Below are 16,325 nucleotides of genomic sequence, written 5' to 3' on the forward strand. Positions count from 1 at the left end.
GACCTGCTCCCCTTTTGGCAGCCATAACAGCCCAACACGTGCTTGCCATAAACCTGCCTTGGTCACTTAGAGGTCAGGTGCCTGCCTTGTGACAAGGAACCAATCAGAAGTTAGTTAGTCACTAGAAAGTCAGATGCCTGTCTCGTGACAAGGAACCAATCGGAAGTTAGCTGGTATGGACAAGCGCACAGCAATGACGTAGAGAGCATAGCAACCACCCTGGGAGGACCTATGGGCCATAACAACAAGTTGACCAATCAACATAGGGCAAGCCTGGAGGCACACCAATCCTGAGCCTGTGCATACCCCTAGACACTCCCCTTACTGCCCTATAAAGATCTGTGCGCAGTGGCTTCAAACTGTCTTTGCTAGTCATCCGCCATGGTGGGTGGATCAAAGACCCGAGCTAACATGGGGTTAGCTCGTTAAACTACAATAAAGCCTCATGCAATTTGCATCAAGCTTTCGCCTCCATTCTGTGTTTGGGGTGGCCGCGGTCCTGGGCTAAGATTCTGGAAGCCTCAGCTTTCCGAGGGTCTTACAAAGCAACAAATGTCTGGCCACTTCAGTTCAGCCATTGGACCTTTAATGACATACCCTCCCTCCCCCCGAGTTTCATCTGTGGACTAAGGGCATTTCCCAGGGCTTTCCATCTTTGACCAGCACAGCCAGAAGCTTGCAGGAGGATAACGACTTTGACTCCATGGCCACTTCCCACGAGAGCAGCCTTTCTTCCCCAGCCATAGAATGAAATTCACACCCCTCCCTGCTTCCAAGTGCATGCTATGATCCTCCTTGCATTTTATGGAGGGCGTTCTATGTGCATTGCCTCCTGAGGAACACTGGGAAGCTTCTCAAGGACAACAAGCCTGATTACTTTGTCTTGGAACCTCAGCACCTGTGGTTTGGAGATAGTCATGATATTTATTTCAGTTTGCTTAGCATTTTACTGTTTTCCCAAATGAAACCATTTACTCCATGCTTGCCCCATGCCCTTCGTGCTGCTGGATGAAGGCAAAACAAACCAGAACTAAAACCAACCAACCAGCTAACCACCACCCACCCACCCCACCCCCCCCAAAAAAAATAAGAGACCAGAGACTGTTCCCCTGATGGGAGCTGCATTCTGATGGGGAAAACCAAGAAGGGCAGTTTCCCACCAAGAGCCATCACACGAGACTCCACTCATTCCAGCCGAGGGACACAGAGCAACATTTGAAGAAGCAGGAGGGAAGCCCTGCAGTGAAGTACCTTTCATGACCCAGTAAGTGCCACCATCTCTCTCTTTTAAGATTGTTTCCAACTCCGCTGTGACCTGCAAATAACGAGGTGGCCAAACAGCTCTTGTAAAGCACAATGAAACTGTCATGTCCACCGAGCATGAGATGACTCTCCTGCATACAGAGACCCTCATAGTCCCATAATCCAGCAGTAAAGTTCTGGGTCAGCCATTTTAGCAAACTGCCTACGGTGACTCATAGATGCCTACCCTATACGCTACACACCCCCAGGCACTCTCATGGGAGAGTATCTACTACAAGGGACCTAAGACAACAAATAGGAAGTAGGAAGTCAAACTACCTGTCCTTGGTACTCTGTATCCCCTTGCACATTCCCGAGCCAGCTCTCTGAAAGACCCTACTGGTCTGGCTTCTGATTCTGGTCTTCATAAACCTGGCTAAATTCTGAAAGGGAGATGCCTTGGGTCACAGAGACCTAAACTGAATAAATCAGTTTAGCACAATCCTTGAACAATGGAACAGAACTGTCAAAGGGGCAGGAGAAGGATGAAGCATCTATTCTTACAGTTTCCTTTCCTTAGAGAAGGGAGGGGCTGACACTGAGTACAGGAGTGAGAAGTCAGGCTGGGATGGGTTCCTTTGATGGGAACATTGGAGCCTATGGAGGGAGAGAAGTCCATGGGGTTGGGTGAGGCTCCTCAGAGCTGTGTTAGAAAACTGCCTAGGCCAAAGTGGCCAATGCCCAACAATTGTTCCCACCCACACTTCAGCCTCTGTTTAGCATTCCTAGTCCCCAGATCAACCCTCCTTCCTACCCCTGAAAGCACCACTTGAACCAGCACCAGACCTTCCACTACTTGGTATAGATTAAGAACACTATACCAGCACCAGAGTGCCCTGGACCTTTTCAGGTTTCAGAACATTTGTGTATATACAATAAGCTATCCTGGAGGTAGAACCCAAATCTAGACTTGACATTGACCTGTGTCACATACTCCTCACACACAGTCAGAAGGTGATTCTGGGTGACATATTTCATGGTTCTGTTTTGATTCTGACTCTCACATGAGAGCAGGTGTGGAATTCTCTACATGTACAAATGAAATTCTGGATTTGTAATAGTTCAGATTTGGGGTTTGGGAATGAGACGTGATCAACCTCGTTTTTGCCTGGATACCTCATTTAATTATTCATCACAGTCACTCCACTAGGAAATGGTAGCTGCTAGGATGATAAGGACCCTGAAGCACAGAGAGGTGAAGTCATTTCCTCAAAGACAAACAGCAAATAATAGCCTAACCCAAAGCTTGATGTGGGGGTGTGGCTGGGATGGCTGCATCCTGGTTGATGTGCTCAGGAGAGTCCTCACCAACCCCTCAAACAAAGAGAGTCCTTGACACGTTCTAGATTCCTGGAACACACATAGTTTATAAAGTACAGTGGTGTTTGTGCAAGCCCAAGTGTCAGCATTTTCTTTAAAAATGTCCCAAAGTTACAGAAGTGCCAGTCATCTCAGGACACTGGGCACCCCTCTCTTGTGAGTTTGTCAAGGTACTCAGGAGGATGGCAACATATTGCCTCCCTGAGACTCCAGCTGTGCATCTAATAAAGAAGGCGATCCCAGCAGCCAGTGTTCATTAGGCACCTGCTACACTCGGCTCTGCATTGAGTGAAATTGGGAATTTGGTCATTTCTGCTTTAGAGGAGGAAAGAGGCACAGAGTCTGCTTTTCACAAGGTCACACAGCTGGTCTGCTGGGGAACCAAGACAGTGAGTCCTTTTGTCCCTGTCTTTGGAGTCTGGGTGTGTCGTGAGTTGGGGTAGCATAGGCCACTATCAAAGAGATGTTGAGTCTTGGCACAATGAAAGCCCTAAGCCTCATCAGAGGTGGGCAGGGAAGCCTATGGCACTGTGTACACTGGAGATGTGTCGGACCTGGCCAGGATCAAGGTCTTATGTGCTGGGGGAAGTACTGGAGGAAGGGTCTGGGACAGGGAACAGAATTCAGAACAAGGTGTCAAAGACAAAGGGATAGCAACAGTAAAAGCTGCCCACTTCATGACTTTATACCACTTTTATTTAGGGCCTCATTGCACTATCTCCCAGGTTCCCCATAGGGACCTAGCATGGAGATGTTTGGATCAAGGGGCTGGGAGACTGATGTTGCCTATATAAAGGTATCGTGTGTGTGTGTGTGTGTGTGTGTGTGTGTGTGTGTGTGTGTGTGTGTGTGTGTGTGTGTGTGTGTTTCCCAGTGCTGCAGAGAAACCAAAATAATTCTCATGTTTCCATTACCATTGACAGTGGGCTTTAGGGGCTGATGTTTTGGCTGTTCCAGACAGACAGGGCCATGAGCTGTAATTCCACAGGCTTAATGGCTCTTTAAATTGCTGTTGGGTTTCCACGGGCGAGGCTTTATCTTGCCCAAGTCCTCCAGCACCCTGTCTCAGCTCATTTCTTCAAATTAGAGGCTCTAGTTTTTATTCATAGTAACCTGCTGCTGTGAGTTGAGGGCATTTCAGCCATTTCCCTCTTACAACATTCTCCAGTGGCCACTTACAGGTCCTAGTGAGTTAATGCTGCTCCCAAAGCCAATCCGTGCCTGAGTTTCTCAGGCCCTTCTGACTTTTAATTTCTCTTAAAAAACGAGCTTGTGACTTCCCACCATTCCCTTTTGGATGCTTTTACAAATGACAGCATTTTAGTTTTATGATTTGTGAAGAACAACTACAAAGGACACATTTCGGGCTTGGAAATTTTACACAGTTCAATGCCTGGTAACAGCTCAAATTATATCCCAATTTCATCCTATGTTGAGTTTCCTAAATATCCTTTCCATTTGGACTCAGACCGATGAGTTCTCCATGGAGAGCATGGTCTCTTTGGGCTCTCACACTATGGGATGGGCCAGCTTCTGGTACTGTACTCCAGGGCAGTAAAAGATGCATGAAGCTGGTGTTTGGAAGCAATGTCACCTTTCCCCATCTTGATCTCTAAATGAAATCTGGGCACACAGTCAAGGCCAAGTTCAGCACTATACTTGGAGGAATTCTGTATTTCAGAAGTGAAAATAGGTGGAGAAAATACTGGAGGAAGGCTCTGTGACAGGGAACAGAATTCAGAACAAGGTGTCAAAGACAAAGGGATAACAACAGTGAAAGCTATCGGGTTAAGAATGGGAGAAGATAGAGCCTATTACCAGCTTATGAGATATGTGACTTTGAGAAAACTCTCTTTGACCCTCAGTTTCCTTATCTGCAAATAAGGGATCTTGTGTCATTCGATTGATATAACTGTAAGAACAGGTAAGATCATACAAACACGTAAACGGGTGGACAGGAAATTGTGGGCAGATGGGAGCATTGGCTACAGGTCCACATCTACCACAGTATTCACATGTGATATACAGGAACCAGCCAGGACCGTGTATTAGCTATGCCCATGGCCAACTGTGGTGATTGTTCTCATGTAGATGGATGCTCATCACTTATCCTCAGGGCCTAAACTGTCTGCTCAGTAACATTTCCCATTCACCCTTTTAAAAAAATCTGTGACAAGGACATTAAAATGGAAGAAAGAAACACTCGCCAGGGTCTGTGTTGTAGCACATGGAATGGCCCTCTTGTTTGACACCAGCCCATGCCATTGGAAGTCAGACTTACCACACTGAATCCTTGGTGAGTTTGGAGCTCACGCTCCCATCTTCTTCCAGGAAGACATCCATTTGCAAATTGGCATCGTTGTCATGGGCTGAGAAGTAATTGGTAACAACTCGAGCTGGGATTCCAAGGCATCTTAAAACTGCAGGTGAAAACAATCACTGGAGACATAAACCCATCTAACCAAACACAGTGAAAACTTCTTTCCTCCATGGGGCTTTCCTCCTTCCCAACATGAAAAATCCCTCCCTTGGATGTTCCACACCCAAGAAATGTGACTTGTTCAGTCCCTCGAGAGCTGGAGAGAGACTGTTTTTGGAACCACAGATCAGGTGCCAATGAGATCCTTCGTAACAGAAGTCCAATAGCTCCTTGTTAGTAGTTTAATTCTAACCACAATGTCATCAAAGGACCAGCAATTTCATCCTCTTAAAGGGGGTTTTCTGAAAACACAATTTTTAGAAAACTCATCATAAGTTAGGATTATACAAGTCCCTCAGTGGGAATGAAATTTGCTCTTGGAACACTATGTAGGGTACACCACCCAGTCATTTGACTTGTTAGATAATAAATTACCTGGGTGCATCTCCTGCCATATGCACCTATTGATTAAGCTTAATCCAAATGCCCTCTCTGACTCCCAGGACGCCAGACATCAGGGCTCATTGGAAATAATTTAGCTGACAATTTTAAGATTAATGACTTGGCTTGCCTTTTCTCCCCCTCTCCATCAGAATAATTTAGCATTTTTTAAAACAAAGACTATCTGGCCCTTTCAACAGAACAACCTTGGAAGACCAAATGTGAGTTTAGTGGAGATCAGTGTCCTGTCCTTTAAATGACTTGGCCTCGGTCACCAAATAACAGGGTGACAGCCACCACTGGCTTCACGCCTACTTTACTCTGCAGCCTCTCTATTCACCAGTATAATGATTGGTGCTCATGTTCTATTTTTGGCAGATTCCAATGTGAATGATTGGGTAATCATTATTACTGAAGGGGACTTGATCAAGGGTCTGCCTTACGCTCAGTTTAAGACAGGGGAAGACTGACTTCCAGGTACCAGTTCCTCCTCCCATCAACTTTCCTTTCTGGTTGTTTGTATTGTGATCTCTTTCTGGCGAAAATCTGCCTTTGCTTACTTTGCAACCAAAGCCTGTTCTCAGGTACAGAAAGCCAACTTCCTTTATGCAAACAGTGTACACGGATGCAAGGTTTTACTATCCTATCTGGTTCTAAGTCTAAAGGTATTGAGCTACATCGGTGGAATATTAGGTCTGGGACGAACTGAGGTCTTTTACAGTTTCCTGGAATGAGTTTAGGCAAGTGGCTTCCTCTCTGTGCCTTGGCTTTAAAGTTCCAAGGAAGACAGTCCCTGAAACCATCAGCCACTATGACTCAGGCTTCTGTCTGACATCAGGACCAGCCTCCCTGAAGACAGTTATTCTCAGGAAATGGATGTTCTTTTAATACTCACATATAGTCAAGAGGCTCAGAAAATATTTATATGCAGGTCAAGTCATAGGAAATCACAACAAATAAAAGGAAATGTCTTTTTTTGTTTGTGTGGAACAGGACTAGGTCACAACTTTGTGCTAAAATAGGTGGGTCTCACTATCATTTTAAACAGTATCCTTTCTCAAGCCAATAGCCTCACACTCCCATTTTTAAACATTTTTATTTAAAAATGCTAACCAGGCAAAACATTCTTTATTAATGAGCAGGTAGAAAGGACACTCTGACTTGAACTTAATGTTTTTCCAAGGTGGTAAGAATGGTGTGTGAATGAAAATCATTAATGATGGTGAAGACATATTAAAACAAATGGCTTTTTAATACATTCACTGAATTAACAGTAACATTTCCTGAGCCACGGAAGGGAAGTGCTCTTTGGTAAAATTTTACATAAGACTGAAGAGAATTGTTCTGTTCCCATTTGTTTTGCTCTGCAGATTGGATGTTGGATGGACTACACCCCAGAAAGGTAGCTGGAGAGGTGAAGCTGCTCAGTGAGTACCAATACCTAACTGGTCAGGCTTCCTGAGACTTACAGATGAAGGGGAAGATAAAACGACCCGATTCCCTTTCATATCTAGGACAAGCTTTTAAGTACTTAAAAACATCCACCAGTAAACAAATAAGCATATTTATATAATGTTTCAAGAAAAAATCAGAATATATCTGACCTTCTTATTTATTATCTTAGTTTTTTTTTAATCTTTAAAAGAAATGTTTGAAATGGCTCATGCTTTTCCTACTTCCTTCCTTAGACCCTTCAACCCTCTATTGCTCTGGGTGTCAATGATGGATCATGTAGGAGACAGTCTATCATTCTTCCCATAAAGATTCTGCAGTCAGAGAGACTGTGAGCATATTTGGCCCAGCACAATTTAATTATGCATTGACTATATCCCAAAATAGTTACCCATAAATTCTATAGAGCCAATGGAAGCTTTTAAGTCTCCTTGCCAGGTTATGGGTAAAATGTCTTGAAGTGAAATTTCTTTTGTGTTAAAAGTCATTTCTCTAGCAGATACTTACACGTGTTAAAGACACCAGCAAAAACCCAGCACTGGCCATATCGGACTGGTGTTTCAGAGCTCCTATATTCTAGTAGAATGTCAACACTTCCTGTCCAGGCTGATGGAGGGATGCCATAGGCATAGACATTGTCCCATGATCCAACAAGAACACCTTCATCATCCTTGGCATTCACCTAAAGGAGGTCATGAGAGGTGAAAAAGAAGAAAGGTCATTGAGAAAATCACCCCACCCAGACTGGCATGGGGCAAGCTGAGACTCTCCAGTATCTTCTATGCTCCCTGCATGGCAAAAATACTTCCCATTCCTGTTCAATTTATCACATTAATACCAAGGGTAATGATGAAAGCCCAAAGTGTTCAGAGGTAAGATCCAATGACCAATAATACTCTTTTCCTTAGCAGAGTGTTATCAGCTATAGTTGAATGATGAGTAGGAAGAGTCTTCTAGACTTTGTTTGAAAAAAAGATCCATATTGAGTACTTGGTTTGGCCTAAAATAACATGGGGAGGGTGGGTGAAAGAACTGCAAAAGGAAAAGCTAGGAGGGGATCTTGTATTGGTGAGAGGTAGATTTGACTGACAAATGGGAAATCAGTGATCCAGTGGCCTTTGACTTCAATGTTAAGTAGTGAATGCTAAGAACTGGAAAAGGATAACACATGTTGTCAAAGGTACCGTTAAAATTCAATAGGAAAATAGATGTCCATGAGCACTGTACATGATTGCTTTTTAAAATTTCACTACAGACATACTTTTCAGGTTGGGAAGATGTCTCAGTGGATAAAAGCACTTATGGCATAAGCAAAGGATTGATTTCATATCCTCAATATCCATGTTCAAAGTTGGGAATGGCCAGTATTGTGGGAGGCAGTCAGGAGGATTGCATCATTTTGCTGGTTGCCAGCTCTTTAAGATCCTATCTCAAAGGTGTAAGGAGGAGAATGATACAGCAAGACACTTAATATCCCCTTTTGTACTCTCCATATACATGTGCGCCCCAACATGTGTACATACAGCACATACATACTCACACAATAAATCAAATAAAATATTCTTTAATAATTATTTAAAATTATTTGAGTTGGAGATCAAACCAGAGCCTTGTACTAGGCAAGTACTTTATCACTGGACTACATCTCAGCTCCCAGTTTTATAGTTACATTAAAGGGGATTTCTATTTACCTAAAGGGTCTGAGATATTAATGATTTTAGTATGATAGAGACTTGAGTAGATAGTGGCAATCTAGAATATATGGAAAAGCTTCAATACACACTTAGAGTAGAAAAAAATCTAGTAGACCTAATATGCAGGGACAAAGACAATTGATGTTTAGACAATGAAACAAAGGGCAGAAAGTGGTGATTTTTTTTCTGGAAACTGCTGGATCTATCACTTTCAATGGCGCTTTCATGAGTTTAATTGTAGCCAGAATGCAAGTGAGGAACAGTGATTTTTGTTTTCCAAATGGGCACTGCCTCACAATTAGCATGACAGTGATTTTGAACACTCAAAGTATGGTTTGCACATCAACAGTAATAAAATCCTCTGAGTTCATCAGAGATACATGCTATCACAATCCTCCCAGGCCTATAGGAAAGAAATCTACACCCTAAAGCATGATCCATGCATATTAGTTCAAGAAGTATCAGTCTAGATGATAGTGAAAAGATATTAATTAGCAACAAAGCTGTGCAATGAGGTTATAGAAGCTGTTGATGAAATATGAAAGCAGAGTGAGTTTTTGTGCATTGGCTACTTCACAGGCCTGCTGCCCCACGATCACAGCAACCTGCTGGCTGGACTTCTCCATTTAGCCTGTTGTACTTGACTGGAAAGGACTCTTATTACAAAATGTTTCAAGAGTTCTTTGAAAACAGAGATTACGTCTGTGGAAATATGTCTTTCTAAATTCCAGCAAGACTGAATAAAGAGCTGGTGCTCCAAAACTATTCAATAGTCAGGTCTGTAGGGAGAAACCCTGATTGGAGGTACAGATGACCACGCCCATGGATGGTACCTCTAATCAGGGTTTCTCCCTACACAGGTCTGTATCCAACAACCATGTAGGCTTTGTCCATTGAATATGCTTAAGGCTTCTTAGGAGAAACAGAAGCCAGTCAGGTGGAAGTAACTGTGATGTGATGAAAACAGAGACACACACAGGTGGAGCGGCAGCTCCAAGGAGAAAAGAATCAACTGGGTTGAAGGGTGGTCCTATTGTTTGCAGTTTGGCAGAGGACTTACCAGAGGAGCTGGCCAGAAAACATCATCCAAAGTTGAATAAAGGTGTAATGTCATGAAATAACATGACATGATTAGGGACCTTGGTATGGTTATCATGTAAGTAGTCAGTATTGAATGAAAAGCAATTTCTTTCCTTTGACTTTATGTCCAGGCAGGTTAGAGGGAAGGCTCTTAGGCAGTACTTAGTTAATGTGTTGAATGTTGAAAAAATTAAAAGCTTTCAAGTTTCTTAAAGACCTATGCCAGCAAGCTCAAGCTTTTGATGTGAACTTCGACCTCAGCCAACTCTTCTGGCCCTATTCTTGAGCAATGTTTGTCCTTTGCAGGTGAATTAAGTTTTTAAAAAATCTGTGCCTACTATGATGGAACTTGGGGTGTGTCTGTAATCTGATCTGGTCTCTGTGGAGGGACAGTACGCTATCATTGAGAAGGAGAATAGAGCTTATGGATCCCAGAGGTAAAAGTCCCTAAACTGTAGCTCTGATGTCTGATTTTCAGATAGATAGCCATTAAATAGAATGCTACTAATAGCATAAACTGAATCAAATCAGCTAGGGAGAAGAGTAAGAAATAAATAGCCCTCTTCCCTACAGACCGTTTAATTGTTAATGCTGAATGCTGCCCCTGCTGCTAGATAAATCACAATTCTCACATATTAGCATTTGACCAGATTAGCTACTGTGTTCTAATTAGAACATTGATTTCTAAGGAGCTCAGGCACTGAACGAGATACATTCCAGTGGCAAATGAAAAGGGTTAAAGTAAAACAGCCCCTTCCAGACAACAAAATATGCTGGAGGGACAATTCATGGGCATGCTGGGGTTTTTACTTGCTAGAGTAGGCTGTTGTAACAATGCAATGTGAACTCAAGTTTAGACCAGGGGCAGAATCAAATGTCATGGTTTGGAGTTATTGGTGGTGGGGCACACAACTCAAACGTGGTACTACAGACGAGAAGTGATCTTTAACGTTAATATGGCTGCCTTAAATTTCTATCCTAGGAGCTGCAGAGATGACTCAGAGGTTAAGAATACTGGCTGCTCTTCTAGAGGACCTGTGTTCAATTCCCAGCATTCACTTGGTAGCTCACAACTATCTGTAACTCCAGTTCCAGGAAATCTAACGTCCTCTCTGGTTTCTGTAGGCACTGCATCCCTGTGATGTACAGACATGTGCCTGCACAACACTTATACATATAAAATAATTTAAAAAAACAAATTGATAAAAGCTAAATTTCCATCTCATCATGCCTACAGAATTGGAGAAATGAAAAAGCAGACCCCCTCCAAGTTACTACCAGCAACATCAATGTTGTAAGATAATGCAACAAACTCCAACATGCAGTGTCCAGAGCAGATGAGAGCTATGAGCGGCATGGGGAAGCAGCAGGTCTCAGAATCCAATCTAACCATGGTTCTTTGAAAGACAGACTGATGAAGCAACGCAACTCTACAACTTTTCACCTGTCTTTTAAAACCTGGAGCTGTAATGCCAATATTTATCTTGTTCTGACCAAAAATGATTTCTGTGAAAAAAAATGAGTAAGAAGGGGTTACATATCAAAAGAGGCAGATATTCTATGACTATGGTATGGAAATGTTAGAAATCCAAGAGTGTCTCCTCACAGTGATGAGCTATACCTTTAGTTTCTGCATGGAAAAGCTAATGGAACCCTAAAAGAAGGAGCAGAATGAACACAGCACACTAAGAAAGATGACCTTCTCCTCAATGCATCTCCCTTCCCTGCTCCAGTCTCCCAGTTTCAGAGCAGACCACGAGCTACATTGCCCTCAGAACCGTAGGTCTGAGGACAAAGAAAATTCATCGTAGGTTGAGACGAGTCAAGTTTCATCTATTGGAGCAAATAAAATTCCCAAAGGGAACCGAGCATAAATATAACATGAAACAGAAGAACAAGAGACGGAGTAACTGGGGAGAGGGCAAAGGAAAGAGAGGACCATACACAGAAGAAAATAAAGGAGCAGGAAGCATTTTCTCAAATCTATAAGGACACCACCGACTTCAGGGACAAATGGATGGCCAAACAATAGTATTTATGAAATAACAATGCATCATTAACTTCAAGATACAGAGGAGATGGTGTTAAAAGTAAATGAATGACTACAAAGAGAAAGGAGATGTCAAAGAAAATGTTAGTGGAAAAAACAGAAGTCACTAGAGAGAAGCTAAGAGCTCTCAGGGACACAGATAATATAGCATAAAGGTATTTAGTGTCCCTAAAGTAAAGACACCCTCGAAATGAAAGCAAAGGTATGACCATAATCTAGAGAGTCATTCATGGTCTGAGGTTTGAAACAGGCCCCTAATGTAGAATTTGTAACCAATTTAAATTTTGAATAAAGAAAAAAATCGCCTGATCATCTAGACAAATAGTGCAAATCAGCAAAAAAAAAAAAAAAAAAAAAAGAGGAATCATGCTGTCTTAAGATTTCCCCACAGTGAGCAGAAAGGTTGAGTCAGGTGTAGATTAGAAGAAAGGATATGTGATAGATAGGGTTTTAGTTGGGGGGGGGTGATAGTGGGAGAGGGGAGGGAGAAGGGAACTGGGATTGTCATGTAATTCAATCATGTTTGTAACTCAAATAAAACAAAAAAATGTTAAAATAAATAAAATTAAGATTTACATGTTGGCATAGTAAGGTAATTCTAAGCATCATTTGTTGCTATTGTTCATATTTTTAGGATAGTCTTTCTATCTTTAACCAAATTGTCTACTTAAAATACAATGAAGGCCACAGAATAATTTTTTAACAACACTGGAAACTTTCCGGCTCATAAATTTTTTTTTCTCCACAGTGCCATTCAGTGACAAAACACTGTCAATCAACATCCACATATTCCCAAGAGAAAGGGGAATCCAAACTTTCCAAGGATAAGGGAAGGGAGCATAAAGCCCCAGTCAGGAAGATCTAGGAGAACATAAGAACACAAACTCCATGAGAAGTACACTTAAGCATCTTCCAAGCTACAGTAAAGAATGAGTTTAAAAGCCTGTAAATGTAGGACCAAAAATCACTGTAAGAAAAATAAGATTTGAATGCTGAAGGAGAAAAAGAAAGAAAATGGTAGTGATTCAGTGTTTTGGTTTCTCATAGTCAATTGACACTGTCTAAATTAAAACATAATTTAAAAGTACATCATTACTTTATGTTTAATTGGTTTCATAATTTGAACTAATTTTGGAAGGATCTGTTAGGAAATTATATCTCTTATGAAGAGACATTTATTTGAAGTTTAACATTTTTTCTGTAAAATTCAGTGTTTTTCTCCTTCTAAAAGTAGATTTAATATAATTAAATAGGATTTGAGTATAATTAAACATAATTCTTTAAATAGCATGATGCCACTTAGTATAAATACAAACAAATGGGAACACAGTAAAGAACACAAAAATAGACCTATACAAAAACAGCTAGCTAATGTTTTGTCATAGCTGCAAAAGAAATTTCCTAGGCGAAAAGAAAAGGTGGTTCAACAAAGGCAGGTAGGGCAACTGGGTATGGTATGGGAAAAGGAGCTTAGGGACTCAGGAAGAGTCACAGAGCTTAGAAGATTCACAAGTCTGAAGAGACAACTGATGGACTGGGTGAGCACTTTTTTTTGGAGACTCTTCACTGGAGTAGCTGTGTACAGGATAAGGGAACTCCTTCCTACAGTGTTGGTGAGGATTTGGGTTAACACAGACATTTCAGAGGGCAGGATGCAAGTTCCTGAAGGAATAACTATGTGACACATTAATCCACTTCTAAAAGCATCAACATCAGTCAAAGAGATATCGACGTAGCTGATAGGAGACTGGGTAGGGAACCCAGGGCATATAGATACAAGAGAACGACATCCAGTTGTAATGGAAAAAAAAATATGGGACTATTGTTTTAATTTTATTCTTCATTTTTTTTAGGTATTACTTGAATTCCTTATTGAGAGAAGTGTAATGTTTTTGCTTTTATTGCTGCTTTTTCTTTTTAAATGAAGAGCAAACTTTTATAATAGCCATTGGAAGTAGGAAGGTGTATAAATCTACTCTTTTTAACTCTACAATGAAAATTTGGTTGCAAATTTCTTCTTAATTCTAATAAGTATATTTTCTGAATTATTTACTGAAAAGGAGAGGGTGATTAAAGCTCCTATCGTGTGTCAGGGAAGGTGCCTAGTAGAGCTATTACCTCAAAATCATGGCTTAAGGCTAAGGAAGTAGTTAAAGTAGGTTTGTTCCTCTGTGGAGGGGGCAGAAGCAGAGCCCTGGGGGGCGGGTGGAGACTCGGGCACCCAGGGAGTGGACTATCAGAGGGCTGTGCCATATGAGTTTTCTGCAGTTAGTCCCTCTGAAGTGAATCTTTCTCCTTCAAGGGAGGAGGGACAGCTCCTAAGATTCATGAATGTAAGGGAATTTGCAAGGCTCAGAAGCTCAAAAAGTTACAAGACTCACAAGGCCCCTCCCTCAAAGCTATGGACTGGGGCTGCCTGCAAGCTGTCACAAGTCCTTAGTCTCGCTGGGATGCACTTCTTCGTGATGCAGCAGCAGGAATTCTGCTCTCCCCTGGCTGGTCCCTTCACCTTGGTCCTCTCTGGACTTTCAGGGCCCTTGAAATTTCAGAGTCACACTTGATCCAAAGGAAAAGAAATCCAAATACCACCTTGGATTTTTACAGGTTGTTGATGGCAGGCAAGTTAGCTGTTTTCTGCCCAGTGTTATTGCAATGTTGGACTTTCTTCCTGCAGTGCCCTTCCACACTCGAACCCTCTCATCACAAGTGTGTGCCCATTGTTTGTGCAAAACCCATCTTGTTTCAGGGGAACCCTTCCTCTGTCACTGTGGTGTTCCTGCTCTGCTCACGTGGAGCCCTGTGCTTGACACTACCCTCTTCATTACCACATGGCATTGTGCTATTAGTTTGATCATCTTTGTTCCCATTGCCAGATTTCCTGTTTGGAAAGAAGGAAGTCACCATGTCAATTTGACACTCCATTCCCAGGGCTACCACTTGTTAGGTGTCAAACCCAGGACAAATGGCTAACTGGGGTACCTATTCAACATATCAAAGCAGACCTGGCTGAAAGGTTCTCCCAGCATCCCCCCAGTCCCTGCCTGTTATAGAGTATGGCTGGCATGCCTCATCCTCTACCTTAGTCTTCTCCAGCCTAGGGCCTGGGCTGCCCTTCCCTATATAATCCAGCCATTTTGGTTACCTGGCCCTCCTTTTTGGTCTACCCTTTACCCTCTTTGCCTCTTGGTTGGTAGCTCCTGTCTCCTCCCCACTCTCCTCATGTGGCCTGGCTCAGGGTGATGTTCACTCTGCTCTCTCAGATGTCCTTCCTGTGACTATGCTCTCCCTCATATTTAAAATAAACCTTCTCCTATTCCACCATACCTAAGATCAGTCATGTGCCTCCTTTCTGGTTTCTTGTTTTCATTCATCACAGAGTGGCACTTGGGGTTTCTCCTGGGTGCATGCACACCCCCCCCCCCAACACACACACCCAGAGCAAAGCACAGTCTAGTGGGAAATAACCTCTATATGTATCTGAGAAAAGGCATGGTTTCAGAATATACAACACACAACAAACTCTTCTCAGTAATTAAAATACAAATAACCCACTAGGAAAATGGCATAAACTTGAGAAGACATTGTACTGAAAGAAGCATATGAATGGCCAGAAGTATATGAAAAATTGCTCATCACAGCTGTACATCAGAGAAAATACAATTAAAACAGCAATTGGATACAGCTATGTGCACATTAGATTGGGTAGATTTAAAAGATTGGAGTCACCAAGAACAGATGAACCTGAAGAAAAGTAGATTGTCGTAAGTTCCTGGAGGAATGTAAAACATACAACTATTCTGTACAGCCAACAGAGGGGTGCCTCAGAAAATTAAACACATACATATCCTGTAACACAGAGATGCCAGCTTTTAGATATTTACTCCACAATATGAGAATATGCATGTAAGAAGATGACAAGCACCGTTGCTGAGAGAGAACTGCCACTAATAGTCGTAGGATTACTCAGTTGTAGGCTCTATGTGTCAGAACACCAACTAGACAGAGCACCAACAAGATGTGCTCATGGGTGCCCTATGGTGTAATGGACCATTTCTGATTGGAGTTGATGTCTGCACCATAGACGGGAATTCACAACTGGTTACCGTAAGGCTGGTCAAAAGCAATCCCTAACCCAGAATCCATCTCCAATTGATAGCTCCTGACAAAGGATATATTAATTTTCTCCAATGGAGTCTCACTGGGTATACAAACCATGCTTAAGGACAGGTTCCATGCCCAGAAGGAGATGGCCAACAAAAAAATGATATCAGTGATAGTTTTGAAGATTTTTGGTTGTTTGTTTCACAATGCTTTGTGTGGGCATTTTTCTTTTACCTTACAAGTCTTTCACTTACACATTTTGTTTGTGGATTCTCTCTCTCTCTCTCTCTCTCTCTCTCTCTCTCTCTCTCTCTCTCTCTGTGTGTGTGTGTGTGTGTGTGTGTGTATTTGTATGTATGTTTATCTCAGTATCTATATACATCCTATGCTTTTTCTTTGGCTCTTTTTCTGTTTGCTTGTTTGTTTTGGTGAATTCTGGTTTATTTTTTATCTTGTTTTAATATTG

The 16,325-nt window shown here is 42.1% G+C and overlaps 1 protein-coding gene across 1 annotated transcript in view; it reads right to left on the minus strand.

The window, feature by feature from the left end:
- Positions 1-16,325, minus strand: part of F13a1 (coagulation factor XIII A chain) — a 169,753-nt gene that overhangs the window by 72,469 nt on the left and 80,959 nt on the right. Inside the window, exons 6-7 of the mRNA XM_035441525.1 lie at positions 7,442-7,616; positions 4,904-5,042 (exon numbers count right to left, since the gene is read on the minus strand). Coding sequence (XP_035297416.1) covers positions 4,904-5,042; positions 7,442-7,616 — 314 coding nt within the window. The remainder of the gene's footprint in view (positions 1-4,903; positions 5,043-7,441; positions 7,617-16,325) is intronic.

This window comes from Cricetulus griseus, chromosome 3, assembly GCF_003668045.3.
Source record: "Cricetulus griseus strain 17A/GY chromosome 3, alternate assembly CriGri-PICRH-1.0, whole genome shotgun sequence".
In the NCBI taxonomy this organism is placed as follows: domain Eukaryota; kingdom Metazoa; phylum Chordata; class Mammalia; order Rodentia; family Cricetidae; genus Cricetulus; species Cricetulus griseus.